This window comes from Chelmon rostratus, chromosome 15 (genome assembly GCF_017976325.1).
Source record: "Chelmon rostratus isolate fCheRos1 chromosome 15, fCheRos1.pri, whole genome shotgun sequence".
In the NCBI taxonomy this organism is placed as follows: domain Eukaryota; kingdom Metazoa; phylum Chordata; class Actinopteri; order Chaetodontiformes; family Chaetodontidae; genus Chelmon; species Chelmon rostratus.
Window position 1 is genome coordinate 6,646,638 of NC_055672.1, and position 28,000 is coordinate 6,674,637.

A 28,000-nucleotide genomic window follows, 5' to 3' on the forward strand; every position below is an offset into this window, starting at 1 on the left:
TCCAAACAAACTCCAATTAAATATTACTTAGATGTTTCACGGTAGTTTGCTGGATTGTTTATTTGTGAATACTCCTCTGTAAATTCCTACATTTCCGACAGCACCTGAAGGAAGCAAAAAAAAAACAGAAAAAAGAAACTGGCTCTCGGCTATGGAACGCCCTCCGCGTGCCAGCCTTTGACCAACCAGCGTTGGCGGATCAGCTGATTAAGTCACATGACTATCGTCATGCACATAGCCTCCTAGCATAACAGGTCAAGAGAAAGCAGTAGCTAGGAGTGAATATAAACCCCACTTTTGGGGGGAAACAGCACAAAGAAATGAGTAAGTAACTTAAGTGAATACTTGCTAACTTCTAACCGCTTTAGAATATGCGTCTGCCAGCTGCTGCGGGAGTTAGCTAACTTAATGTTTCAGCTATAGCCACTCAGCAACATTTTTAGCTAATGCTAACGCTAACACTGACATAAGGATAAATTATCTGTCAAATCTCAGAAGAGACGAACGGTGAGGATGGAAATATGACATTTTAAAAGCATTTAAAAAGCGTATTTAGTCTCGCCGACTGAACGCAGCAGCAGCATCCATGTTTCTGTCTCAACTTAGCTGGTTTGTTTGCACTAACAATTAAAGGTACAGATGATGGAATTAACTTGTGTACAACATTTAACATCTTATAATACACATGCTACCTGTGGCGTTGCTTGTCATTAAGAAAATATGCATGGATAATCAATTGAAAACAATTAAAATATTCTACATATTATCAGTTTTGGTAATCGTGTAACACATGTACAAAGCAGATTCATGGTAAGTGACGATCTGATCTGAGACCAGTGATGATCTGAAACTGAAAGAGTGTCTGAGATGAGTTTTTCAGAAGTGATTACAGTTAATAAATTATGCTGCAAACTGGTCTAAATTGAGTTAATGCAAAAATATCAGGACTTCTTAATTCAAACATTAAAACATAATGTACATTAAAATGCCGCACCTGACTTGCTTTGTAAAAGTATGAGGAATTACATGTAAAACAAATGCAAATCCAGTTTTATCCTTAAAAAGAGAGCTATGAGAATTGAAAACAAAGCTGCTTATCAAGAATCAACTAACTAACTAATAGACTTTAAGACTTTAGACTTCCGGAACTTATCCAAAAATAACTAAAAATCAGTGTGTTTTTGTTAAAGGAGTGAATTTATGAAACAGGTGAGGAACTGAAAATGTCTGGCGCACTTTATTTATGCCTTCTTTGTTTTGTCGAACTACGAACTCAGCCAACTGTTTCTTTCTGTTTCAGGTGAAGAACACTGAAGCATCCTCCTCAGCTACTGGAAGTAAAGATGCTTCTCTCCGGTTGTGACCACTGAGCAGAGGAGCGTGACGGTGACAGTGGCCATGCATCCATTCGGCTGTGAGTCTGATACCTCCCTTCAGGACCTGTTTGAGTACTTCAAGAGGTGCCTGCAGCATGGAGAGTGGGAGCTGGCCAGTGCTTGTGTGCCACAGCTGGTTAACTCAACGGGAGGACTTTCAGAAAACCTACGACACATAATGAAAGCCATTGTCTGCCATCCTTACAAGTTAAAGTGAGTCACACAGCTGCATGTTCACAAGACATTAGGTTTTTCCTTGCATTAAAACTGACTTTTATATTTGTGCTGTGGATTTACTGTGTTATTACTTTGTAGATGGGAGTCTTTGGGCAGTCCACACAAACTAGCTTGGTATTGGCTTCAGGTTTTGGAGAAGTCGACAAAAGAGCAGGTAATACCTTAAAGAATCAACTATTGCAGCTCTCTCTATTGTTCTTATTTGACTTGCTCCCAAACACGTTTAATCTTGCCAGCCTCAGGCGTTATGTTGACATTTGATACCCTCTTTGTTTGTGTTAACTTCAAAAAGACAAATCTTTGTTGGAACCAGTGAGATTATTTCTAAAGCTACACTGTACCCTTTCAAAATGCAAACAATATTGTGTTGTGAAATGGGGTGAAAAGGCACCTGAAACACCAACAACAGTGTGACACAATAACTCTTGTTTGCTTTCCACTTCAGGTTTCTCCCCACATCAGGAGAGAGCTGGAGTTCCTGCTGCTCCTGGAGGAACTGGGGTCAGAGGGCATACCAGAGACTGCTCTCAAGGTTATTGTTATTTTGATGTTTGTCTGTAATCTAACATACAGATAATAATGAAGTAGTACAAACTAGATAAGAAAATATTTTACCTTTTGATTAGATTGAGACCGAAATTTATGTTCACACAGGCTAAGTGCACTGAAATTAACTTGATTTGTTCTGTTTTGCTGTTTCACATGTTGTGACTATAGACAGAATTTAGGATAATTTAGATAAATTTTCTTCCAGCAGGAGTTGCATCAGGCCTTCTTGGACACACAGTCTGAGCAAAAGGCCCCGGACGCTTCACAGACAACAGATGTTGCTGTTGAGTCTTGCCTGCGAACCTTGTTGGAGAAAAAGAAGCCCAGACTTGCCCAGTCTTTAGCACACTTCTTACAGGTAAAGTCAAACATATTGTAACAATAAAGCACAACAAAGTGATTAAAAAATATATGAAGTTCTGTATAAAAATGGAAGAATAGAAATTTAGAAATGTCTCTATTCTATCTACCTGTATATGTGCACATAAGTATAAAACTGATGGCTTTGGATGTTGGTAAAAGACAACAAAATACATACACATTATAAACAATGTTCTGGTGTTTTGATGATAAATATATCATCTGAAATGGTTTCAGTTGGTCTAAATATATATTATTGTCTGCCATGTTTGAATATAAAAAAAAAGTTGTATTTTTTTAAATATATTCTCTGCAGTCCTTAAAGGGTCGTCTTTAAAGAGCTTTTAAGGTTCATATTTTTATAGTTGTGCAATAAGAAACAAACATTTACTCATTTTAAAACAGCAGCATGCTCCATTTTCTTTATTCTCCCCACTTTCTACAGCACCAGCCGTGCACAGAGGACCACACTCTGCAGCACACATTCATCCAACACCTGATGAAGAAACTGGGAAAACCGGAGAGGAGGCAGGAGAAGGTGGAGGAGTGGGTGGAGGAGATATACGCCGTGCTGTCCGTGATGCCGCGGGGCTCTCGTAGAAGCAGCGGGCAGCTAGAGGCGCTGTGCGAGGCCCTGTGGGCAGCCAGAGACGGGCCCCTGAGAGAGGAGAGGATCCTGAGCTCGTTGCTTCGCCCACGATGCGATGCTCTCGTCTCTGTGTACTGCTCCACCGCTTTGAGGCTTCAGAGGGATCATCTGCTGAGGAGCACGCCCGACACACGAGGTAGTGCATTCAGCTCAGATCATGACAAGATTGTTCACTTCCTCTGATGTTAAACTGGTTGCGGTGCCACATAAACCTCTTTCTCCATAGACTCTTGAATTCAGAATTCAGATTCTTTGATATTGATGAGTATTGGCGTCATCAGAATTTGGCTGTCTTCAGGTTAATCAGTATGCTTTGTAAAACAGCTGAAAGTTCCTATAAATTGGTTCCTTCTCTCAGTTGTCAGACAATTTGTTTTATAGGACCCATACGATAAGATTTATAGCCTGACTTTTGGCCTTCTTCACTTTTAGTTTTAAAGAACAAACGTCAACATCCCTTTTCCTCGTTTAATCACACTTCTGCTTCTGTGGCCGCGAAAACTTTCCATGTGACAGGCAGCTGTTCTTGTGTTAATGTCTCCATAGATTTTCTTTTACATATGTTTTGTTTTCTGAAGAGTTAATTCAGAGTTTCGAAAGAGTTTGTTTATTTATAGCTTAAATTTGCTGACATTGTGGTTTTATAGTGGTGATAAATGGTTGATTCTTATTTCAACCCAGTGTATTTTACTAATGACACAGATCAATCTTATATCATCGATGAATGTAAATATGAGGAGAGACATGTAATGCAATGTTCTACAGTGGTTTGCAATAAAATGCCTCCATAATATCTTATTTAGGGTCTCTGAGAGGCAACATGGGAACATTTTTGCTGCTATAAGTCTGCATTCCTTTGCAAGACTGCTTCAATTCACTCACATAACTTTCTATATGACATTTATCCAACTTTCAACACCTTTTGTGTTCCGATGTTTTTTAAATAATAGTATGGCCTGTTATGGATGTTGACTTATTGGCTTGTTTTCACTGTTTTCTCAGTGGACCTTCCTGAAGCAGAGAAGCTCGCCCTCAGTTTATGTTGCCACAAGGATCGTCCATCCATTTGGAAGACCATTTATTTTGAGTGCCTTAGTAGTGGAAAGCACTTCCTCGAACAGGTCTTGGTAAGAGAAGCAGGATCTTTGGCAAAATGTTAATCCTGACTTATATGTGTAGACAGTCTGTTTCAGTAGCGTTGTACTGGATCCTGATGGTTAAGTAAAGCTGGTTTTGCCGCCACATGTGAGGAAATTTAATAATGTAATAAGATTGATTCCTTCCTGTAGGTTACTGGACTCGATCTGATTAAACACGAGGAGTTTTCTCAGCTGAGAGACTTACTGAATTTGGAGTTCCAGCCTTTGTCCCGGCTGCTGTTGCTGCTCGGGTGGACTCAGTGTCGCAGTCTGAGCTCAGCTCAAACGCTGCTTAGCGTCCTTCACAGAGAGCAGGTCAGAACTGAGATCATGCAGCTGTCCAGACCTCTACATGCATCCCCTCCTTTATGGTTATTGAAGTGTTACTGTTTTGTTTGCTGATACGGTCTTCAACTTCTTTTCAGGCACCAGCCAATGACTCTGTTCTGCAGGAGTTTGCCAATCTTTTGTCCTCTCAGCTTGGAATACTTGAGTGGTGTAAAAACAACAATCAGTAAGTGCTTGTTTTTTTTTTCATTTTGAAGTTTGACAAGCATTTAATTCTGTCTTACTCATGATTTATTTTTTATTTTAACTTCTGTTGTGTTTGGTTTCTTCAGAGGGATTTCCATGGAGGCATTGCTGGCACAGCTTCACTCTCTGGACAATCACTCTGCTCTCTATATTCTGCACTCCCTGACTCCATTGGCTCAGTTTGAAGAGCGCAAGATCCTGGATCTGCTGCAGCAACTGCCAAATTCACCTGGAACAGGTCAGTGTCTTCATCGTCTTCTCTCTCATCTATTACAGTCTGAAATTAATTTTGGGGTTAATTGCCAACAGAATAATGTACATTTTTTCTCCCCTGCAGGAGACACTGAAGCCGTCAGTCCTGGTGGGCAGAGGAACATAGTTTTGTTCCAGGGGTTCTGTGCCATGAAGTATGCCATCTACGCTCTCTGTGTAAATGCACATAAATACTCAGATTGCACCGAGTGTGAGTCCATGCTGCAGCAGCAGCAGCAACATCAGCAGCCCAGCGAAGAAGAAATGGACCAACACCAGACCTCAGCTTCCTCAGAAGGTACGAAGGCTGGCTTTCTTCTCTGCTGTGAAGCTTTAGACTGATGGCGGATGATAGAAACGTTTCCTCTCTGCTAATTTTAGCTGATCAGAAATCTCACTTAAAAAACAAAGCAGACATTGATGTCATGGGTGGACTGGTTGAATATAGAGTGTGTGTAGTTAGTTTTGGTAGTGTTAAATCATACTAGTGCAGTGACTTAAAAAACAAAAAAATACAATATGTTGAAAAAATCTAGAAACAGTATAGGCAAGATAAAAAATCTCAACCCTGACATAGTGTTTCCGTCGAATTTGACCCGTTTTGACATTTGAATAGCAGTAAAACCAGCCTAAATGTCATTGTTTTAACCTGAAACTTGAACTTTTCTTAATGTGTCCAAAATTCACAAAAAAACAAATATTTAAAAGTATTAGACTTATGTATAGGTGCCACAAAATTAGTACATAATGATCCACATATATTGAAATGGATTTTAGATCCACCAGCAGGGAAAATTAAAAAGGTTTTAGGGAATCTTGAAACTGTGAAACTGTGCATGCCATGTCTGTGTAGATTTTTTTCTGGGGAACCTTGACACTGTCCGATTGCGTTCCCACCACATCTGCACATTTTCCGACCACTGCTTTGAAAGAGGAGTTTAAACTGGCAAATACTTTTTTGTGTTGTTTGTGAAATGCTAGTTCATGTTGAATTAAGAGTTGATAGTTGATTAGATGGGATATGAGGACTTTCTTGATGACACAGCCATGAGGACAGTGTTTGAAGTTTGTAATGTTAGAAATGGTTATATAATAAGCCGCACATTTCTCAAAATGTTCTTCCTGTTTTCACTTTTCATGGAATGTATTCAAATCATTATAATAATAATAATAAATTTAATATCTAGTGCACTTTTCATCGGCAGGATCTCAAAGTGCTACAAAGTTAAAAAGTTCAACAAAAATAAAAGTTAAAGCAATGCTCAATGAAAACAACACACAGGTTAAAATCAGTTCATAATCAACATTCATAGGCCTTTCTGAATAAAAAAAGTTTTCAGGCCTGATTTTCAGAGTCTAGGCTCTGAATAGCCCTCAGCTGGGTTGGGAGGCTGTTCCAGAGGCGTGGTGCGGCCAAGCAAAAGGCTCGGTCTCCCATGGTGGAGAGCCTGGCTAATTAAGGCTTTGTGGCTCATTTGTTAATGAACAATAAAAAGATCTGTAGTTCATAATGTGGTATAGACACGATGGTGTTGATATGATAGGATTCAAAATTGATGGCAGCACTTGCAAACACATCGAAAGAGAGCTTTAGTAATGAATTTTTAGAATGTGTGATTGTTTAAAGGTGACAAATATTTGTCTTTGACTTTTTCTCATATAGTACTGAATCACATTCTTGCTTGTTGTGTTTTCCAGGTTGCCATTTGCTGTTCCAGCACTACCTATCCGAGTGTCAGCTGTACCTGGAGGCTGTTCCTGCCATGTTCCGCCTGGAGCTGCTGGAGAACATCTTCTCCCTTCTCTTCCTGTCCACTGCTGACTTTGCCCTGCAGATCCAAAAAGAGACAAACTCAAATCTGAACACAAGCAGTGCCACTCAGGCAGAATGTTTATCAGATACAAGAAATACAACTGTAGGATTGGAAACCAAAGTGCAGACAGATGAGACTGAGTTTAGCAGGAAAGAGAACCAGAAGCAGCGTTCAGGTTCATCAACAGCAGCCCACCGTAGCCACCTGGACCTGGGGCACTTTATCCAGAGCTGCAGGGGGTTTCTGGTTGATGTGACGGCCATGAAGGGTTTTCTGAAGCTGCTGAAAGAAGGGTTGGAGGGGATGTGTGTGGTGGGCCAGCAGGAGGGACAGGAGGCGGGCAGAGCGTTGCCCCGAGAGGCCGAGGCGGTGCAGAGCCTCGGCTGCTCGGTGATGGCGGAGACGTTCGGCGCTCGCCTGCAGAGGTTGTCCAAACGCACTGCAGAGGCTCAGTGGAGGCTGCAGATCATCACCAGCAATCAGGGCAGTGGAAGCGGTGAGAGGGACAAGCTTTGAAAATTTCCTCAGCTTTTACTTTTATTTCCTGCTTTTGCTTTGTGATTTACCTTTTCTCCATGCAAGACATAAAGGGCAACTACATTTCACATCATGTCCGACCCAGTACGCCTGCCTGTGTGTTCACGCTTATGTTAGCATCAGAGATGAATGGAGCTCAGATTGAATTTTGGCATTCATTCTTTGAGTCTTGATGGTAAATTCGCTTTCAGGTGCAGAAAGTCCTCTCCAGATGTCGGCCGTCAGCTGTCCCACCACTTCTCTGGCACACAGCAAGAGCTCGAGCTTGAGGAGAAGGAAGAAACCAGGGAGACATGCTACAGAGAGACAAACCTCTGTGGAGAAACACAATGGAGAAGTTGGCACAAGCGCATCAGGTAAGACATAAACATCCTGTCCTTTACATACAGACACGCTTTGATTTGGTCTGTGTAAAGCACATTGAATTAGATCTACTTTTTTTATGCAAAAATGTCAGTTTTAAGAAACTGTGTGAGGAGTATGTTTCTGTATGTTTGCTTTCACCTTCCTGGAGAGAAGATTAAAACTAAAGGATCATTCATTTTAGAGGCAGTGTGAATTGAAGACTGTTGTATTTGTGGGTTTATTTGCTCTTTATCAGATGGTGGAGGAGGGCCAGGAGCAGCTTGTGTGGAATTGGAAGTGTGTCCATGCGGAGGTCCCCACAGCTGGCTGGTCCCCGCCATGTTGTCCCCTCCTGAGTCTCTACTCATGTCCTGCATCCGCCGAGGGAACTTCATGGAGGCGCATCAGGTCTGTGTGGCAAGCTGGACTCGAAAAACTGCTACTGTGTTTTAGTGCGACTACTACTGTTGCTTGCAGCAGTCTGAAAATATGTGAATTGTTTGGAGGTAATGTGGACAGAGACTACTTGGCTCAGTCCTGGGGATTTCTTGACTTCTCTGCAGGTGTCTCTGGTGTTTGATCTGGAGGCGTCCGCTTGTTGTGGTGAGCTGGTCTTCATGGAGCGCTACAAAGAAGTCCTGGTGGAGTTGGGACGGGTGGAGCAGAAGATGGAGAGCCAGTCTATGTCTTCGTCCTCATCCTCCTCGGAGGGTTTTGGGACAGCAGCTGTGACGGGCGCGGGGAGGAGTCGGCTGGGCAGCAGTGGGCGATCAACCCTGCAGGCCATCGGAAGTGCTGCTGCTGCAGGTTCGACATCTTTTCCCGACTTATTTTATATGTTAATAAGAGGAATGAAAATGCTAATTTCATGTTTTGATATCACAATTTCTTTAAATAATGTCCATAGAATGAATGTGAAGCTGCTGTATGGCTATGGCACAGACATGCAGGTGATGAGAGCAAGTAGTATGAACAAGTTGAGCTCCTTTCATGAGCTTACAAAACAGTTTGCATTGAGATGCACTGAAGAAACTATGTGTTGGACCTCTTCTTTGTGGATTTTCCCTGTGTTATTGTCGGACACTGGTTCTAAATGAGTCTATCGTAGAAAAAAGATCTTCTTCCTTGACTTTGAGGGGCTGACACCTGATTAGTCAATCAAATTCCATTATAGTTGGATATATCTCATGTACAACTCAGGCTCTGACTTACATGTGTGTTTCCCTGCAGGTGTGGCTTTCTACTCCATCTCAGACATAGCAGACCGTCTCCTCAGCACCCCTGCTCACCCGATGCCCTCCCTGGAGGAAGGCTACTGGCTGAGCCGCTGCTCTTCGGACCCCTCTGGTATCCTTTACTCGCTTTTGGAGGAGCTCAGCCCAGCAGCCATGGCTGCCTTCGACCTGGCCTGCTGTCACTGTCAGCTCTGGAAGACGTCCCGACAGCTGCTGGACACGGCAGAGCGCCGGCTCAACAGCAGCCTGGAGGCTGGAGGTATAGAGCCTGAATTTAATGTTGGTGATGTATTGAACATGGTTCAGGTTATAGAACAGGTTTATTCTAATATGGGAGATTGGAACAAGACCAACTACAATGTCATGTGTTTATTAGCAGCTTTGCATAGAGACTAATTTTGGTTTTCATCTTCATTCCGTGTGTGCCTCCTCAGGAGTAAGAGTTGACCCTAAGGTTCCCCATTCTGAGGGGATTTGCGGATTCCCCATGGTATTACAGCAGATCAGCAAGATCCTGAATCATTCTGCCACTAACAAGAGCTCTGTCAAAACAGGTGAATAAAAATTCTCAAGATTTTCATTAGGGAAATAAGAAAATGTGTATTTATTTACATACCAGCACACCAGTGGTTTATTTTATGCTTCACAGGCGATGTTTACAGGTAACCAGTTACTGCTTGGAGTTGTTTTGGCTGGTAGAATAATTGAATTCAACAGTCACACAATGATCTGCAGATGCAAAATAACTTAAGCATGAAAAATGAACCGAATGTACAGAATAGTTTCTTTATTCATGATTCACTCTTCTTCACAGAAGCTGTTGGGGACGACCAAGTGTTTGCCAGCCCATTTGGTTGCTGCATCCAGGAAGTGCTCTTGTGTTGCCACCCAAGGCTGAGTGAAGAGTGCATCGCTGCTCGGCTCAGCCTCGCTCAGCGTCTGGAGACCACCCTGCACATCCTGAGTGCTGCTACAGATGGCTCAGGTCAGCACAGTAACTGTGGCTTCTCAGAATTTCTAACATGTTGAAACCATTCAAGTAAGATAATCCTATCAATCAAAGCATTTTCTAACACTCTCATGTTGCAGAGCTCTGTTGCTTGTTTTCCAGGAGCCTGCAGTGTTTTTAGCTTTCTATGAAAAAGTCTGAATGTTTTGTGTGTTTATTGTTCTCTCTCGTTTGCAGAGGGCAGTGTGGGCAACGCTCTTCTGGCACTCTTGGTTGAACAGGCCAGTCTGAAGCAATCGGAGCTGGACGCTCACCCTGTGCGCTCCAGCATGAAGCAGCTGCTTCGTTCCCTGGACCAGCTTTGCCCCTTTGAGCCAGATGGCGATCTTGCCAGACCAGATTATGTGCGCAGTTTCCTCGACTATGTCAACACACTAGCATCTGTGTTAGTGCGCAGCCTTGGTTCAGAAGGTAAAACCACCAGTCGTTGAGGAGAGATGATGGGAAAGAGTTGCTGATCTGAAAACAGTTTTTAAATTCTTCTGCCTGATTCATTTGGACCAGGCAACGTCTCTTTAGAAGTTTAAGTGCACATTTCTGTTTTATTAGACAGTCTTGCTACTTAAAACCTCACTATCTCCCTCATAACTTCTTGCACTCACTTCCCCACCTACATTATCCTGGTTGGTTTTGTGAATCGAATCAGCAGACTCTTTATAAGCTCACTTTTATACCAAACTGCAACCATTCTACCCAAATGATGACTATCCCTTGTTCTTATTCCTGTTTATGTCCTGATTTGCCTCTTTTCCTGTTTTCTCGTAGACCAGAGCAGTGAAGTGAAGCTTGGGAATCCACTGCTGGTGTTACTTCAAGCCCCATTTCAGCTACTGTCCCACCTGCTGTTTGACAGACAGGTGTCTCCTGACAGGTACGCACAGTGGTTAAATCCCATCAATATGGACATAAGCCTGTAGTTTACATGTTATGTTGTTCCTCACAAGACCTGTAGAAATGTTCTTTCCCAGTGGAATAATAATTTCTATGAATAAAACTGTAATATATATTTTGATTTATTAGGGCTGAACTGAATAGTTTGAAGTTTCATTCACAACGGTCTTCGTCAGTTTGTCTTAGAAGACGTTTCGCCTCTCATCCGAGCAGGCTTCATCAGTTCGTACGCAACCAGACTAGATAGGACAGCTCTAGTCCAATGCAATGATGTTAGGTTCAAGTATTTATCCCCTGAGTGAGACCAACCCACAAAAACAAGGCTGTTGCACCCCAAAGACCGGACACCTCACACTCAGAAGAACAATCTGGTGTATGCAGTCCAGTGCAGTGAGGAATGCACAGACTTGTATATTAGGGAAACCAAGCAGCCACTGAGCAGGCATTTCTGCACAGTTGCAGATAAAGATAAGGCTACACTAATTAAGAATTAAGATTCCAGTGGTGCCTGTGTAGGATTGTTTCCGACTCATGTGCTCCAATTTCCAAAAACTATTGAGTGCTGTAAAGTCCAGAAATCAAAATTGATTTAGGACAGATGGATGTAATCATTTTCACAATTCCTGTATTTTTACCTAATAAAATATCTTGCTTCAGTCAGTATTTGTTGGTGTTGCGCCTTTCAGAGACAACATTTTCACTGTGGTCAAACTGTTTGCTCTCCTGTTTGCTGCACACAAAGGGAGGCAAACACTGGCGGCCTGGCAGCACTAGAACAGCACTGTAAATTACATTTAGTGTTTATAACCACAGTGACCAAAAAATATTTTGGCTCTGACACTCTTAGTAAATTACTTAATTCATTACAAAAAAGTTCATATCATATATCTCCAGTTGCTTGCGGCTCAGTATTCCATAAAGACATCATCATCATCAAGCCATCTATCTGTTTTTGTCTGTCTATTTTACTCTGCTAGATAGCTTAATGCCAACATGATTGAGGTGAGAGGAGGTATAAGGTGCCACAGTGAGACTTTGCTTTGTTTCAGGGTAGCAAAATGGAGAAAGTTGCAGGTTTCAGCTTTAATCTTACTCTTCGATAGACGCCAAACCTCAGTGATGGTGTGAAAGAGAGGATATAAGACAAAGGTGAAAAATGAATGCATGAAGGTAAAACTTGGTGGATAAAACTTTTTGAGTGTCCTGTTTTATCTCCAGAGTGCTGTCCTTGCTGCAGCAGGAAGGTCTGCACCTGAGCGTCCAGCAGGTCATTGTCCAGCGATGCTGTGAGACTCTTCCTGTGTGGGTGTCCTCTCCGGCTGATGATGAAGACTCGAGTGAGGCCAAGAAAGACGACGGAGTGTTCAGTGTTGCCCGCTTGTCTGTCCTGCTCCAACAGCACGCTCCGGAGCACATGTCAGCGCTGGGAATCACCGAGCCTCAGTCTGATGCAAGCTCTGACTCTGAGGCCTCAGTGGAAGACCACTCCGCTACACCCACCAACCACTCCACCTCACCCACCTCATCACCATCTCACTCATCCTCCTCAAACTCTTTTCTCCTCACACCGTCAGCCCTGTCTTTCCTTAAGTCTCGCTCCCCTTTACTGGCCACTCTGGCGTGTCTGAGCGCCAGCAAAGGAGAAACCGCCCGGACACAATCCTCCGGATGGTCTGGCTACTTCCGTAGCGGCCGTAAAGAGGTTGTCCTAGATGGAGAGCAGATTTCCCGTGAAGCAGATAACCTCCTGAAGGAGTTTCCTATTCTCCGGGCTTACCTGCACACCATGGCTGAACCGGTGCTGGGCACCCTGTTGAGTGAGGGCGTGGAGGGCTCTGCTGGACTCGGGGCGGTTGTTTGCGGGAAACCCCTCGTCAGTCTCCTGCTGTCTGGGCCTCAAGAAGGAGGCGCCCAGGCTGTGGCTGCTGAGGCCTTCCAGAAGGCCCTGTCCTCCAGAGACCTGGGCCAAGCCCTGCGTCTGCTGGAGCTGTATGGGCAAGGCTGCAGCCAGGAGGGGGCGCTAAGAGACCGTCTGCTTGCCTGTGCTGCTTTAGAGGGTAAACACATCTAAACAACAACTAACAATTTTTAGAATTATTAACAGTTATTAAGAAAAAATGCCACACACTGGTTCCATCTTCTCATATATGATTTACTTCTTTTCTGTGTTTTATTATTAGCATATTTATTAATATGCATAGTGAACTGATACTGGCTTTTGTACAACAAGCTACTTGAAGATGCTAACTTGTGTTCTGGGGAAACATTTTTTTTTTATTTGTGACATTTTATAGATAACACAATCAATTATTCATTAAAAAATCATCAGATTAACCGAAGGAAGGAGCCACTGAATGCAGAAAAGTGTGAAAGGAGCAGCCTGAGCGCAGAGCAGCTGTTCGTCTGGGCTCTTCATGCCGTGAAGTTTCCATGTTTGGGAACTTATTCTCACTTTTCTGCTCTCAACTGCTCGTCTTGTTTTTGCTTTTTGTTATTATTGATCTGTTTAAGATTCCTGGACAGACCATATGTTGAATGCAGCACTTGCTTTACAGCTGTTTTAGACGTAACTGAAATGTTTGCTGTTTGTCTGGTTTTCTGTGTTCAGATGGAGGTGAAGGTAAAGGTCAGCTGTTCCGCGTACAGGATGCTAACCTGCGAGCCCGTGTTGCCCTCCAAGCTCTGGAGTGCTGGCCTCTATCAGCCTCTCTGGAGCTGCTCGAGTTCTGCCTTAACGACCCGAGCACAGAGACCTCGCTGAGAACGGACTTAGAGCTCAAAAAGAAGGAGCTGGAGATATATCACTGGGTAATTCTCAGAGCTGAATTGACACTATTAACTTTTAATCTCAAGAGAAATATACGTACTGCAGCAAAGTGGTCGAGAGAGATAGATGTTTCTTCTCTTCTCACAGATGTTGAATTTGCATCCCCCGTTGCCCTGGGCTACCTGGCAGGAGCTGAGGACTGAGTCTCAGACAAACTCTGAGTCCATGTTATCTCTGATGCTGGAGGCAAAAGTAGGTACATCACACCTGCAGCAGGTGACTTGGTAAACAGGGACTCATAAAAAATAGGATGTCAAATAAAAAGTAAATATTGTCACAATTTAATACACACCTTAATCTCCAAAATGCCCATTTGTTTATTTGAATGATTCATCTTTCTTTTTTTTTTTTTTTTTTTTTTTTTGCAGGAGTTTGCTCTTTGTGCACAGTGGGTTGAGCTCTATCCTGTATCTGACCAGCTGAGACTGCATCTAACCACGGAGCATCTGCTTCATCTGCTGGAGAAGGGACAGACAGATGAGGCTTTCCAGGTCCAGAACACTCAACTTCTGGTTAACTTTAGACTGAAATCCATTTACTAAAGCACTGATAAATGTGTCAGAACGTTGCCAGGCATCACTAATTTGATCCCTGAGCTGACGTTAACTCGTACTGCTGATCTATCTCTGTGCAAAAGTACCAAGTTTCTTTCCATACCTGTTCCAGGACACTCAAATGAGAGTCATTAGCTAATACTGATTTCTAATTAACTTAACAAGCAGATGCTTGTCTTAATGTCAAAAGTGATTTTCTCAATTATTTCTGTGACTACTGAGGAGTTTTTCCCTCTCTTTTTGTTAATTTCCTGTGTCACTTAATTTTTTTGTTTTAGTTACTTGAGGGCCTCTCAGATTTTGTGGTTGGCCTAGACGTTTGTGAGCGCGCTCTGGACCGCCGCCCCGGATTGGCCGCCTGTCACTTCCTGGCTGACTACCTCACTCTGCATTTCCAGAGGCAGGTGTCTCCGGCACGTCGACAACACATCCGCGCCCTCCATCTGGGCTCTAAGGTTCGTGAATGTAAAGAAGTGCACTGATGTAGTTTTCAATCACATTGAACACGAATGTAAAATGACAACCGCTTGAAGAGATATAATTATTGTTGTACTTTCTGGAGATTATATAATAATTTATAAATAAGTATTAAACAGTTATTACTCCATTTTAATCAATCTGATTCAATTTATTGAAAATTCTGCGGGAAATTTCGTTTCCTCTTTCATCTTTACGTTGTATTTTACCCACAAAAGTTGACACACAGTTCACTGATACTGTACACTCTCTTCCAGGAAATGCAATTTCTCAACATTTGTTATCATTTCTCTTAAGGGCTCACTCCTTTGTTGCATCTTAGTTACATGCCTGTTCTCGTGTTTCTGGGAACCCTGGCTTGTGAAAAGAAACTTCTCAGTTGTTTGAAACTTGTTAGTCATCCAGGTCATGGTTATCCAAGGAGGGTTGAATCCAGGGCACCTGGACCTTCAACCTGGATCAGCAGCCAAGTCTAGGTGCCCTAGATTTGACCCTCCCTGGATAACTTCTCTATTCTTAAAATTTTATCATTGCACAGTAAATGATTTGCTCTTCCATTTCAAAAAATATATATTTTTTGATATGGCCAAGTTAAAAGTCTTCTAATCCAAAATCTAAATTCTTCCAGTTTGCAGCAAATGGCAAGATGAGTGCTGCACCAGACGGCCGTTTTAGGATTAGAATCACTGTTAGCTATGAATGCATCTGGTTAAACATGCAGGTTTTATTACATTAAAGCATTGTTCTCCAACAGTTCCTGAATTGCTCCATATCTTCAGGTTGTGTTATATCAGTGGACTTGTTTTATCCTCCAGGTGTTGCTGACTCTGCCCCCAGCTGCCAGGCAGGACTATTTCCCCCTGCTGTCAGAGCCCCTGCTGATGCTCGAGCAGCTGTTGATGAACCTAAAGGTGGACTGGGCAGAAGTGGCGGTGCGAACCCTGCGGAGCCTCCTGGTTGGCCAGGAGGCTGGTTTCAGTGCCGAGGACATCGATAAGCTTCTGGCAGACTACGCCTGCAGGGCCCTCGACTTCTCCTGCGCACCCAGAGAGAGGTCTCGATCTGGTCAGTGCTCAGTGCACATTTTACAGTGACAGTCACCAACACATGCACACAAACAGCATGTAGGGCTGGCAGAAACGTGTGCGTAGTACAGATTATGAAACCCGTTGAGTACTGAAAGCTGGCATTGAATTTGATTTATTCTTACTTTTGTTTGCTTATTCTTTGATGAGATATATCCCAATTTGAATAATAGTTAAGCTCATTTTATTTTGGAAAGTACTTCTATATCTGCAATTAAACACTTAAGTATTTGTAAAGTCATATTAACATTCCTCAAAAAAGCTATCAGCTGTCATCCAAAGCTGGAACATGCACAGAGCTGAGACAACAGACAAGATCACACAAACCGACACACACTGATAAGGACTTTGTCCCCCTAAGACAGGTGGAGAGGGTTTTGAAGGATTTGTTTTTGGTTTGGAGTCATGTAAAAAAGAAATACTTTGTTGTAAACCACATTCCATAAATAGCAACTTGTGCCTGAACTGCTTATTTTTCAGACTCTGTAATCAGCCTCCAGGATGCTCTGATGCAGTGTCCTGCTCAAGACAGCTGCTCCGTATCGTCCAGTCGAATGGAATCTCCAACAGCCTCTACAGGTGAGCACATGTCTCAGTATTGATATGATGTACAGATTAATCCTCCAGTGGGAATTCCCTTGCATGTAGTGCTCTTACGTCAGCCTGGTAGATACTTGAGGCCGTTTTTTTCCCATTTGAGGATAATTTTCTTTAACCACAGTGGTTTTTTAGATTCTAGAACTTCCTATTTTGGTGGCATCTGGTGTGAATTTAGTGTTAAGTGTCCTGCTAATGATTGATTGACATTTACTCTTGATTTTTCTGATTGTTTGCTCTATGTTTAATTACAGGCAGCACCCCCACACACACACCCTCCTCAAACAGCACAGACAGGGAGAGGGATCGGAGCTCAGCAGGGAGAAAACGCCGCTCGCCTGCCAAGTTCCAGCCTCCAGACCAGCCCCCAGCCCGCAAAGACTGGGTCCCTGACACCCAGCAGCACATGTGCATGGTCTGCCAGCGTGAGAGGTTCACAATGGTGAGTGGCCAAAACTCCCTGGTGTTGTTAGAAATTATTGACATACAAAATATATTTTATGCAATAACTTCCAGCCAGCTCAGCATTCTTAGTACAGACATCATGGCAGAGGCAAAGAGGAGGAAGCAAAGAAGAGTACCACCAATAGGGGAGCCAAGGTGCAAAAAATGCCTTCTTCTTGTATAATGTTTCTTTAAATGACAATACCTTACCTTATCTTAAATTACCTTAAATTAAAAGGAATTTGCTTTGTCATGAAAATAAGGAGGTGTATATAGTGCATACAAAGAAAAACAAACTATTAAACTATTATGAGAATAACATGATGGCTAAAATGGTTGTTAGAAAAATAATAGAATACAATATTAATAATGTAATGTTAATGTTAATTTGTCTTTCACTTTTTTTCCTCTGATTTCAGTTCAACAGACGGCATCATTGCCGGAGATGCGGCCGTCTGGTTTGTCACACGTGTTCAGAGCATAAGATGCCAGTGGAGGGCTGCCCAGGAGAAGAAGTCAGAGTCTGTGACCAGTGTTACGCCTACTTTCACCCAGAGTAAGACCCTGGAGATTTAAGCACAGCAAGCCTCATTTAATTAAAATCTTCTTTAAAAATCCTTATGAACTTTGAAGCATGAAGATGAAGATAGCAGGTTTTATTTTACAACTTGTTGTGAACATTTAGAGCATTTGAGAGGTAGTTGTCAGTTACTGTTTATGGGTACTTACCTGGATTAAAGCCACTTCATTGGAAATTGGATGTTGTACCATTTTCAGCTTTGGTGTTAAGTGTAGAATTTGGAGGGATTTTGTGAAAAGGCTCAGTTTTTATCATGCAAAGTTGTGAAAAAGACCATGTTTTGAAATTTATTCATTTTCTTTTTTTCTGTGTGCAGGTCAGATGATGAGCTGGAACCAGCTGAAGGTAAATTAAACACCATCAGAAATTATATGTTGTCATTTTCTTGTAAGCAATTTCCATTTTGCTATATCAGAGTGAGAAACCTTTTATGTATCACTAAATGCTGGTTGTAGAATCCTGATTCTGATCCTGATCTTCATACATGCATGATCTTCATCCAAAATGCAGCCATGCTCAAATCAGTAATGCATAGAGGCTATAATGATGATCTTTGTGCAGTGGATGGAAGCCCTGTGGTCACAGAAGAAGCTCTAGATGGGATGCTGCACCTGCCTGAAGTGGTCCAACGACAGATCCAACTCAGCACAAACCCTGCCGACAACCAGCTGCTGAGGAGCGAGTTCTACTACGAGCAGGTCTGGATTTGAACTTCTATCCTTACACAGGATCAGGCATTTTCAGGTCACTACAGGTGACTTTAAATGCAGCAGGAGTAGCAATTTATTGATCTTAAATTCCTTGAGTGTAAACATTATGGAATTAGGCTCCATGCCCTGTAAATAAGTTCTAGTCACATGTCTTCGTGAGTGAGAGTTAAGGTTATTTCTAGCATTTTGTATAGTAAATAGAGCTCTACACTGTTGTTCAGTTGTCTTCTAATAGAAGTAACCCAGGGAATGCAGAAAGACTAAACAGGGCCCTTCTCTAAAACCCCCAGGCTCCCAGTGCGTATCTGTGCGTGGCGGTCTTATCTCTGCACAGTGACCAGACGGCCTGCGGTCATCAGCTCATCAGCCACTGCCGCTCTCTGTCTCGTAAGCTGACCAATCCAGAGGTGGACGCCTGCCTCCTCACCGACATCATGCGGCAGCTGCTGTTCAGCGCTAAGCTGATGTTCGTCAAGGTTGGCCGCAGCCAGGATCTCGCTTTATGTGACAGGTAAGATGTAACCCAACAGGTGAATGTGAAGACATAGCACCTGTGTAGGCACAGACAGGTGCAGTTTAATTTATGGTTTACACAGTCTCACTACTTGTTTAGAATCAGAGTTGGAGCTTACTGAATGACTTGAGTAGAACAGAGCTGTCATTAATGTTATTAATAACACCTGTGTATTTGTACTATCACATGTCAAATGTCTGCTGTGAAAAAGACCTATTATTAGCCACTAGTGGGCAGAAACCCTCCCAAGCTGACAGGCACACATCACTGACACTATATCACCTTACAGCAGGCATCTCAAACCGGTTCCATAAAGGGCCGTGTGGCTGCAAGTTTTCATTCCAACCCAGGAGGAACACACCAGGCTGGAATCAATTAATCAGCTGATCTCAGTCTTCAGCTGATACCTAAGTGATCCCTTGATGTTGATTGGTTGGCCTGATGTGCTCCTCCTGGGTTGGAATGAAAACCTGCAGCCACGCGGCCCTTTATGGAACCGGTTTGAGATGCCTGCCTTACAGAGTTGTTTATTTGGAAACAACTGTGTTCTTACATAACCAGTAGGTATAGAGCAGCATTATCATCACATCACTCTTTGGCTGCTAAATTGATTAAAGCAGCTTTACTTGTTGGCTCTTTACTCACCAGATGAGTGTGGTTCACCAAACAAGCATAGCTGAGGTCTTGTCAGATGAGCTGTCAACCACAGGAAGTGTGCTAAAATGACTTGCAGCAGATCTAAACCTACTTAATCATTACCTGGTTCAATGTGTCACTCCTTACCTGGTATTCTCATGCACTGCAGCTAGAGGTCTTTTTATCTGTCTCACACATGCACCTGATTTTTCACAGTGTTGCTCCCTCTTTTATTTATTCTCTGTTTCCACAGTTATATCAGCAAAGTAGACGTGCTTAAAATTCTGGTGACGGCCAATTACAAATATATTCCCTCTCTGGATGACATTCTGGAGACTTCTGCTGTCACACGTCTCCGTAACCAGCTGTTGGAAGCAGAGCACTACCAGCTGGCAGTGGAGGTGAGGCAGTCGGTGGTTTATTAGTTTGTATTGTGCCAAATTCACCTGTATTTACTGGGCAGATACAAACATTATAAACAAGGGTAAATCAATAGTAAGTGCCATGTACAATGATCGCACACCCAGTGTTATGCAATGTAAACGCCTTTACAATCAGGCTCTGTTTCATAAGTTAATGCTGCTTGCAGCTCTGGTATGCATTTGCACTGAATTCAAATAAGTCATATTAAAATCTGTTTTACTGGCTGCTAAGACTTTTGATTGGCTAGTAAAATCTGTCAAACTAGTGATTCTCACATTTTATACACCAAACCTTTGTTATTAACATTGCATGTTGATGTACAAGGCATTATTAGTTGATAAGTAGATCAGTGTCGACAAGACCATTAAAAGAGTGAAGTATTTGAAATCTAATCTAATTGTTACTGGTTGTTTGGCTGCTATTTCTATAGGTGTCTACCAAGAGTGGCCTGGACCCTGGCGGTGTGTGGCAGGCTTGGGGGATGGCATCTCTCAAGGCAGGGAACCTTTCAGGAGCGAGGGAGAAGTTTACCCGTTGCCTGAAGCCTCCGGTGGACCGTAACCAGCTCAACCTGGGTCCCTTACTGCTGCAGGAGGTTGTCCAGCACCTGGAGACCAACGTACAACCCACTCTTGCCACGGTAGGAAGTCTCAACATGGTGCTAGACTTATTTTTAATCCAACCAGCATCACTGCTGCAATGGAATGCTACACCTCCATTATAGCCCATGCAGAAGCAGAAAGTATGTGCTGGGCTGTATCACGCTATCCTTTTTTAATTACTGTTGCTTATCCTGCATGAGTACAGCACCGTAAACAAGTTTGACATATCTGAAATCTAATTAGCATCAGCTACACCTTCATTTGTACACATTCACACCTAAATACGTTTTTAATAGCTCACACTGAAGCAGACAGTATGTGCACTTTTTTGCAAATTATACTTTTTGAGGAATGTACTAAGTACACTTTGTGCTATTGTTATACCCTTCAAGTATACTTCAGTGTACTCAAGTAGTCCTTGAGTACCACTTGAGTATATTTGAAGTGTAAATTTTTGCTAAATTGGCACAACTTTTCACAAACTTTAAGTTTACTGAAGTCCACCAGTGAAAGTCAGGATTTATGAACATTTAAAACACACTCGCAGTACAATTGTATTATTTCACCAAGTACACTTTATTACTATTGAAAGTATTAGGTTCACTTTGAACTACCACTGTTGCAGAATTAGTATATTTATTTTTAATACATTTAAGTAGAACTTAATGACATTCATTTAGAAGTACACTTTTTAAAAGCATCTGTCAAACATACTTTAAATGAAGTACAAACAATAGAAGTGTACTTGTAATGACTTTTCTTAAATGATGTTTTTAATACACTTAAGTCGACTACTGTTTGACCTGGGAAAGCAGAAGAACATTCACATCCTTAGCATAGCAATGAAATAATGATTTTATTGTCCATTTCTTTTTATGTCTTTCTGTACGTGTTGTACTAACACAGTAGAGGTCAGCTGTGTGTCATACTGTACAGAATGTGGAAGACTTCTTTACCCCCCAACTGTGGTACATGACACCTCCAGAGTCCCTCACATATTGTTTGATGTCAGGAGGTCTTGGCTGCATCACGAGGAATGTGTGGCACTTGCACCAGCGTGTGTGGTTTCTATTGGACAGGATTACATGGGAGTTTCCCGTCTGTGTGTGTGGTTCTGTACTCTTCAGGAACTGATAGTAGTGCTGCAGTGGCACCCGTTCAATCAAACCTTATCATCCTGTGCTTTGGATAAAGCAACAAAATTGCAATAAAATAAAAGTTATGTTATTATGTGAAGAATGAATTACTTTATGTGCACATATATGTTTTTGATCTTTTGGCTGATGTTCTGTGTGTTTCTGTGTTTGTGTCAGTCTTGTGGTGAGGACATTTTGGCGTCTCTGCGGGAGCTGGAGGACGTCCTGGCCGAGACCGGTCCTCTGGATCGTCCTGAGGGTCAGAAACCAAGCGGCAACCTCCACCAGGAGTGTCTCTACTACCTGAACACATACGGCACTCACCTGGCTCTGATCAGCTTCTACATGCGCCATGACTGCATGACGGAGGCCCTCACGTACCTCCTCAACAAGGTGAGGCTGAGCGTTTTTTCATTTCAGCTGAGACTCATCCTGAAAGACTAAGGAAGTTTAAGCATGCCTTGAGGTATTTATTAAACATCCAGTATGTTTAAATAATTTTGTTTAATTTAATAGAACGAGTCTGAACAATAAATGGCAACGGGTGTGTCTGAAAATAGAAATCTCATAGTTTTTTGGGGGTGTCGTTTGTCTGGAGTCAGAAGATCATCTGACCCAACTTCAGATATGATTTGACACTCATCTGCTGCCAAGATATGAAATGTGGCAGGATCTCAGGTTACCCAAACTCTGTCCATTAACAAAGTCCATGTGACTTAAATGTAGCTTGGGTTGAGAGTTGTGCAGGTCAGTTACCTGTACTGAGTCTGTCACTCAAGAACATAAAGTGAATAAGCCTCTGCTGCACGTGCCATAGCTTTTAATTTTGTTTTTCTACTTGAGGACTACCTACCTTCTACTTTCAGGACAGCCCAGATGAGGTGTTTCTAGAGGGTGTATTGCAGCCCAGCCTGGAGCGAGGGCGTCTTGGCGCGCTGCAGGGGATACTGGAAAAACTCGACCCCGGTCTGGAGGCATGCAGCCGCTACCTAATCGCCTCCTGCCAGTTCCTGCAGCGGCGGGGGTACTACAACACTCTGTACCAGCTCCAGCAATTCATGATGGTTAGAGGCTTTCATCTTTTTTTCGTATAAGCTTCGTTGTAAGCATTTTCATCATCATTTGAAAGTGAAAAGAAAGTTTGATGGCTTGATAAAAATACCAGAAATCAAAGGTACACAGTCTTTGCCTCTTTTCCATTCAGACATGACTTTAAATACCGTGCAGATGTGCCAAAGGGGGGGGGTCCTCATGGCCCAGTGGTTAATAAATGTACAATTACAGATTACAGATTAAACACAAATTTTTTTCCTTATGAATTCTTAATATGAAGAAATGTCTGAGGCCTAAAGAGGTAAAACGATCTTATATTTTATATGGAAAAAGCAAAGATGTGAGAAAAATAAACCATTTTGTGTTTACTTGAGTTTACTTTTTCCTTCCACACTAATCATGTCACAACTTATTAGATTCATCTTGACCTGAGCTGCAGTTTTTAGTAAAATGCTGTTTACCTGTACAGGATCACGTGCGTGCGGCTATGACCTGTATCCGATTCTTCACTCATGGAGCCAGTTCGTACCTTCAGCTGGGAGAACAGCAGGTATATCTCTTTTTTTCTACAGTAACGCAGTTTGCAATACTTTAAAATAAACGGCCCTGCACGTATGAGAAAGTTGACCTTAAGCTTGACCTTGTACAGCGCTGGCTGGTCAGAGCAAAAGAGCACCTGAGGACATACCTGCAGGAGCAGCAAGGCCGGGGTGCTGGCAGGAGAAAGTCTCAGGTCAACTCATTCAGGAAGATGATGTCGTCCAATGACGTGTCCAGGTTATTTGATATTTCCTGCACTTTTGCCTCTTTATTAGATTTATTTTTCATTTTTGTGCTTCATTACAACTAATTTTGCCTCATGCGTGTTTGCTACCTGTCAAATAGACTTTTTGGTCTTTCTTTTTTTTTTAATTTGGACGTCTGCCTTCTTATTTTCATCAGACACATGAACACAATTGAGCTTCAGCTGGAGGTGACCCGATTCCTCCACCGCTGTGAGACTCCAGCCTCCCCCAGATCTCCACAGACAAGTACACATTCCTCCAAGTCCCCTGGATCCAGCGCACCACCTACACTGTTTGGAGGAAGCCCCATGAAAGTTGAGGTTGCCTGCAAGGTGAGGTTCCGGTTGTGATTATCCAAGTACTTAACGCCCTGTGCTTAAAGATGTTTAATCCACTTAAGACGGATTGAGTTTGGTAAAATGGGCCGCTACCTTACTGCTGACTTTATTCATGTGTTTGAACCCTGATTTTGAGATGTGCCTCCTGCATGTGAAAGGTTTACTGGTTATGGAACTAAAGGAAGAAAAAAAATCCACGTAACATTGCTGAATATGCTCAAGTTGAACTCATTAAGAACATGTGTAATTAATGTAGAATATTAAATGCCTGATGATGGATGTAAACGTAACATAAAATTTTAATATTATGTTTTTAATTTGTGTTTTTGCAGGTGATGCTTGGAGGAAAAAACATAGAGGAGGGTTTTGGCATTGCATATAGAGTCATACAGGTATGTTGCATGTGAGATGATCCTCTGCAAACATGTTACGTTGCTTACCATATTACCTTTACACATCAGATTTTTACCAAAAGTTTATCAGTCCTTCCATCCTTGTGACAAATTACTCCCGGAAATTGTCGCGTAAATCCGTTCAGAACTTTTTCACCCCATTTATACCTGGTGTTAAAACATCTCTACCAGGTTTTAAAACATTTATACCTGGTGTTAAAACATTTACACCTTGTATTAAAATGGGATCTGTGTCCGGATACTTTATCTGGATAATAAATGATCCAGTCTTACCTTTGCGTTTGCACCTGGTATATTTAATGTGTTTTTAATGCAGATCTCTGTCCTCAAACAAAACCTGCACCTGTGTAACTCAAAGTGGCAGCAAATCAGCCCCAGACTGTGTGTTAGTTATGTAAGCAAACAAAAACAAATACCTGTATCAGTGCTATGTTGTGAACAGATGCCAGCACCGTGCATGTATAATTGTATAATTGCACATATACTCTATATAGTCCGCTTTTATTTAGTATTTTGTATCTTGTATTTCTCTATTTCTGTTTTTTATTTTTTTTCCAACTGCCATCACCTGCTGCTCTAACAACCGAATTTCCCCAGCTGGGGATTAATAAAGTGTATCTCATCTTATCTTATGCATCGTGTTTACACCAATAAGGTCTGAACACATTGTGAGACAGACTACTTCCCGGTGCGGTCACGCAGAGCTGATCACATTCCGATCACAATGCAGTTACACTTTGTGTTCACATGGGTTTTTTCCTTATCTGGCTAATGTTTTCAGATACTGATTACATTTCAACCAGATGTCCACATGTAACATACAGTCAGTGATTTCATTTTATAGTCTTGCTGAAGACAGTAAAAACAGTAAGATTAAACTTTGATTAACTGATTACCGCACTGTACAAAAATACAATACAGCAGCAACAAAAATCTGACACACTGAAGATACACAGTCAAGCAAAGTCAAGGGAGTTTTATTTGTATTGCCCTAAATTGCAAATTTACCTCAAAGTGCAAACAGCATCTGGTTAATGGTCGTGTTTGCCTTCTCTTTCGCCCCCTCTTCCTGCTGCAGGACTTTCAGCTGGAGGCCCAGGCGGTGTACGTGCGGGCCGGCCAAAGGCTTGTCCGACAGAGGCAGTACGGAGCCGTACGGCAGCTGCTCAAATGTGTCTGTGAATCGGGCACTGCCACCAAAAACGACTGCGATGCCCTCATCCTCAGCTGTGTCTCCGTTGCCGAGAAGGGGCCTGCTGACGTAAGTGACAGCTAGACAAGACTGAGGCATTTAATGTAGCGTTATCACAAATGATGACTTGGCTCCATGTTGTCTGTCCTTGATCTGACTCAGGCCAAGGAGCTGGAGATTTTGATTCTGGAGACCAAGAGCACAGAAAGCAAGGTAAAACTGGCTGCACAGCTTTTTATTCTTCTCTGCCAGGCTCTGCTTTGCTTGCCTGAGGCCATTCTCCTAAATACAGAAACAGCAATTACCATGTTCCCAGCCGGCTTTTCGTCATCCTTTACTTTTCTTCTTGTTTTCCCTCTTACTCACTTCGTTTTTTCTGTGAAGCCTGTTCTTCTCATGTAATCACTGGTTTGACCTTCACCTCTGGAATCAATGTTTCTAGACCCTCAAAAAGAGGCAAAGAAAAGCTCATTGATCGTCCCATCACACCATCCTTCTGTCTGCAGATCAAAGCCTACCTGCTGTGCAGTAAACTGCGACCGGCGTACCTGCAGGCGGTGAAGCTGGAGCCGAGCCGGGCCGGCCCGTTGGTGCAGGACGTCCTTCAGGCCGCCGAGGGAGCGCAGGACTCAGTGATGCAGAATATCTGTCGCCAGTGGCTGTCCGAACACCACGGCAAGTCATCCCAGCAGCGCCAGGGCCGACCCAGCGCCAGGTAAAGGCACGGTCGGCGTAGCGAGGGATTACACGCACAGCACACAGCAAACAGATGAGCCGCGAATAAGAGGATCCAGGGTTTCTGACGTAACACAGTTCTGGAAAATGTGTGGAGAGATTTCAGAAGAGGAGCAGCTGATGCACACATTACATGTTGTGCTGCTACTGCAGATTATTTAAAGATAAGTAATATGATGTTGTATTTCAGAGGAAACTAGAAACCCTGATGATCACTTTTACTTGGTGTTTGTGCGGCCTGTAAACTAACGAATCACCACCGTGCTTTATTTCCTCTCCCAAAATATTTGGCTGTTGTATCTCATCTGTGCTGTAGCTGAGAGGGAAGAATGTCACCAGATAACTATTACATAACTAAATTCCTGACTGCAGTACAAGCAGACTCTTACAAAATATAAGCATATCTGTAACTCAGTATCTGACTAAGATTAATCTCCTACCTCAGCCAAAAGGGAAAATATCTTAAGCTGACTGGAAGGCCTCTGACAAATGTGTTGCTTTTTTTCCTTTTTGTGTCCTTATTGTCTCTGTGTGCACATAAGATGTTTACTCGGACATAAATGTAATGAGACGTCCTCCAATGTTCAATCCTTAACGAAACTGAATCCTGTTTTCCTGTTTTACCTGATATTGTGTAGCACATTTTATGGCCAGCTTTCAGGGTATATTCCCTTTTGGTAAGGGAAATTAATACCAAACAGAATTTACAGTATTTAAGGGCATTTCAGATGTTGAGAAATGTACAAGAACCATGAAGGTTTTGGGTTGGATACAGAAAGGGACCCTCTTCATCGATCATTTTATCGATGAAGCTTAATTAATTATCCAGGAAATCACCTCTCGAGTCGTTCGTTTTGTGTCTGGATGGCTAGTTTTTGAGTCTCATCTTGTGTCTCCCGTTTTGTTTGGTGTCGCTACTTTTAAATCGCGCTTTTCACTTTGTTCTCACGGGAGACTTGACCCACATCTGTCTGAACTCTAGAAATCTGTAATACTTAACTCACACAGATACTCAGTCGAATAATGTGTAAAAAAGGGACTTTTGCCATAGTTTTCTTTGATGTGTAATTTTGTTTATGCCTGTTTTATTTCACAAGCTGACACGCTCGCCAAAACCACGTAACGGTACAAATATATTGTCACCATAAAACACATTTTTGAGTCATTTAAATGACAATCACCTATGTTGCTGAAGCTGCCTTTTCAAGGATACTAGAATACTGTGTTGTCCCTTTGTCGTACTTCCCTCCGCTGCACTCGTCTGAAGACTTAGACTGACAAATCTTCCTGTGACAGTAAGCGTCGATTGGCAAGCGATGAAAAGAAGACATTTGAGATGCACATGTACGACATTCTTGCACTCTAATCCTCCTTAACTTGGACTGTTGTCGCATCACTGCCGCACTTTATACTTAGTGAGTTTAGAAAATGAAACTTCTTTTGGTAAAAATTGTACAATATGTAATACAGTGACTGCTTTGATGAGGGAGCCACTAATGATTTTGAAATGTAATTGATTTCTCCATCCCCTGTACAATAAAAAGAAAATGAAATAATAAAAAAAAAGTATGGAATATTGAGCTTCACGCTGCCCAGTTTCTGGAAACGAAAGGCAAGTCTGACCCCTTGGGAAATACGTTTTACTGCACCAGCTGGCTAACTTAGCTTAGCATAAAGACTGGAAGCAGGTGACATGGTTAGCCTGGCTAATTGTTACCGTTGGACAGAGCCAGGCTTACCAGTCTTTATGCTAAGTAAAGGTAGCTGGCTGCTGGCCTTAGCTTCATACTGTCTTTAGCATCGAAACTTGAAAATGGTACTGATTTGACTGACTAATTTGACTCACAGCAATGCATCGAATAAGCGTATTTCTCAAAATGTCAAATTTTTCCTTCCCCAGTGAGACTGTGATCAAATCTGACTCATTGGTTCTGTGCAATGATTCGACTTTATCCAACATTTCTTGGCTGAA

General features: G+C 42.4%; 1 protein-coding gene across 2 annotated transcripts; it reads left to right on the forward strand.

Annotated features, from left to right (window-relative positions):
- The first annotated feature begins 229 nt into the window (after positions 1-229).
- Positions 230-27,594, forward strand: zfyve26 (zinc finger, FYVE domain containing 26). Of its 2 annotated transcripts, none has more exons than XM_041953547.1 (43): positions 230-324; positions 1,301-1,589; positions 1,692-1,767; positions 2,059-2,145; positions 2,371-2,520; positions 2,968-3,307; positions 4,174-4,298; positions 4,461-4,625; positions 4,736-4,824; positions 4,931-5,082; positions 5,182-5,394; positions 6,795-7,406; positions 7,639-7,803; positions 8,049-8,200; positions 8,356-8,599; positions 9,023-9,286; positions 9,462-9,581; positions 9,842-10,012; positions 10,214-10,447; positions 10,802-10,907; positions 12,146-12,984; positions 13,536-13,735; positions 13,842-13,946; positions 14,123-14,245; positions 14,587-14,763; positions 15,601-15,850; positions 16,351-16,449; positions 16,722-16,909; positions 17,331-17,467; positions 17,808-17,836; positions 18,053-18,189; positions 18,492-18,712; positions 19,605-19,752; positions 20,205-20,414; positions 21,690-21,905; positions 22,379-22,576; positions 23,035-23,115; positions 23,215-23,342; positions 23,508-23,682; positions 24,021-24,080; positions 25,180-25,362; positions 25,456-25,506; positions 25,800-27,594. In XM_041953547.1, exons 2-43 carry the CDS (start codon positions 1,399-1,401, stop codon positions 26,010-26,012), a joined length of 7,824 nt encoding a protein of 2,607 aa, XP_041809481.1. In that variant the 5' UTR covers positions 230-324; positions 1,301-1,398; the 3' UTR covers positions 26,013-27,594. The 2 variants fall into 2 exon arrangements, with proteins under 2 accessions (XP_041809481.1, XP_041809482.1); XM_041953548.1 differs by having other exon boundaries at positions 9,845-10,012.
- The last annotated feature ends 406 nt before the right edge of the window (positions 27,595-28,000 follow it).

Excerpts from the sequence above, each read along its gene's own strand:
- zfyve26 (XM_041953547.1), top strand. The coding sequence starts at position 1,399 with ATGCATCCATTCGGCTGTGAGTCTGATACCTCCCTTCAGGACCTGTTT. Across the intron at positions 5,083-5,181 it reads GCCAAATTCACCTGGAACAG|GAGACACTGAAGCCGTCAGT; the intron begins GTCAGTGTCTTC and ends TCTCCCCTGCAG. Across the intron at positions 7,804-8,048 it reads AGTTGGCACAAGCGCATCAG|ATGGTGGAGGAGGGCCAGGA; the intron begins GTAAGACATAAA and ends GCTCTTTATCAG.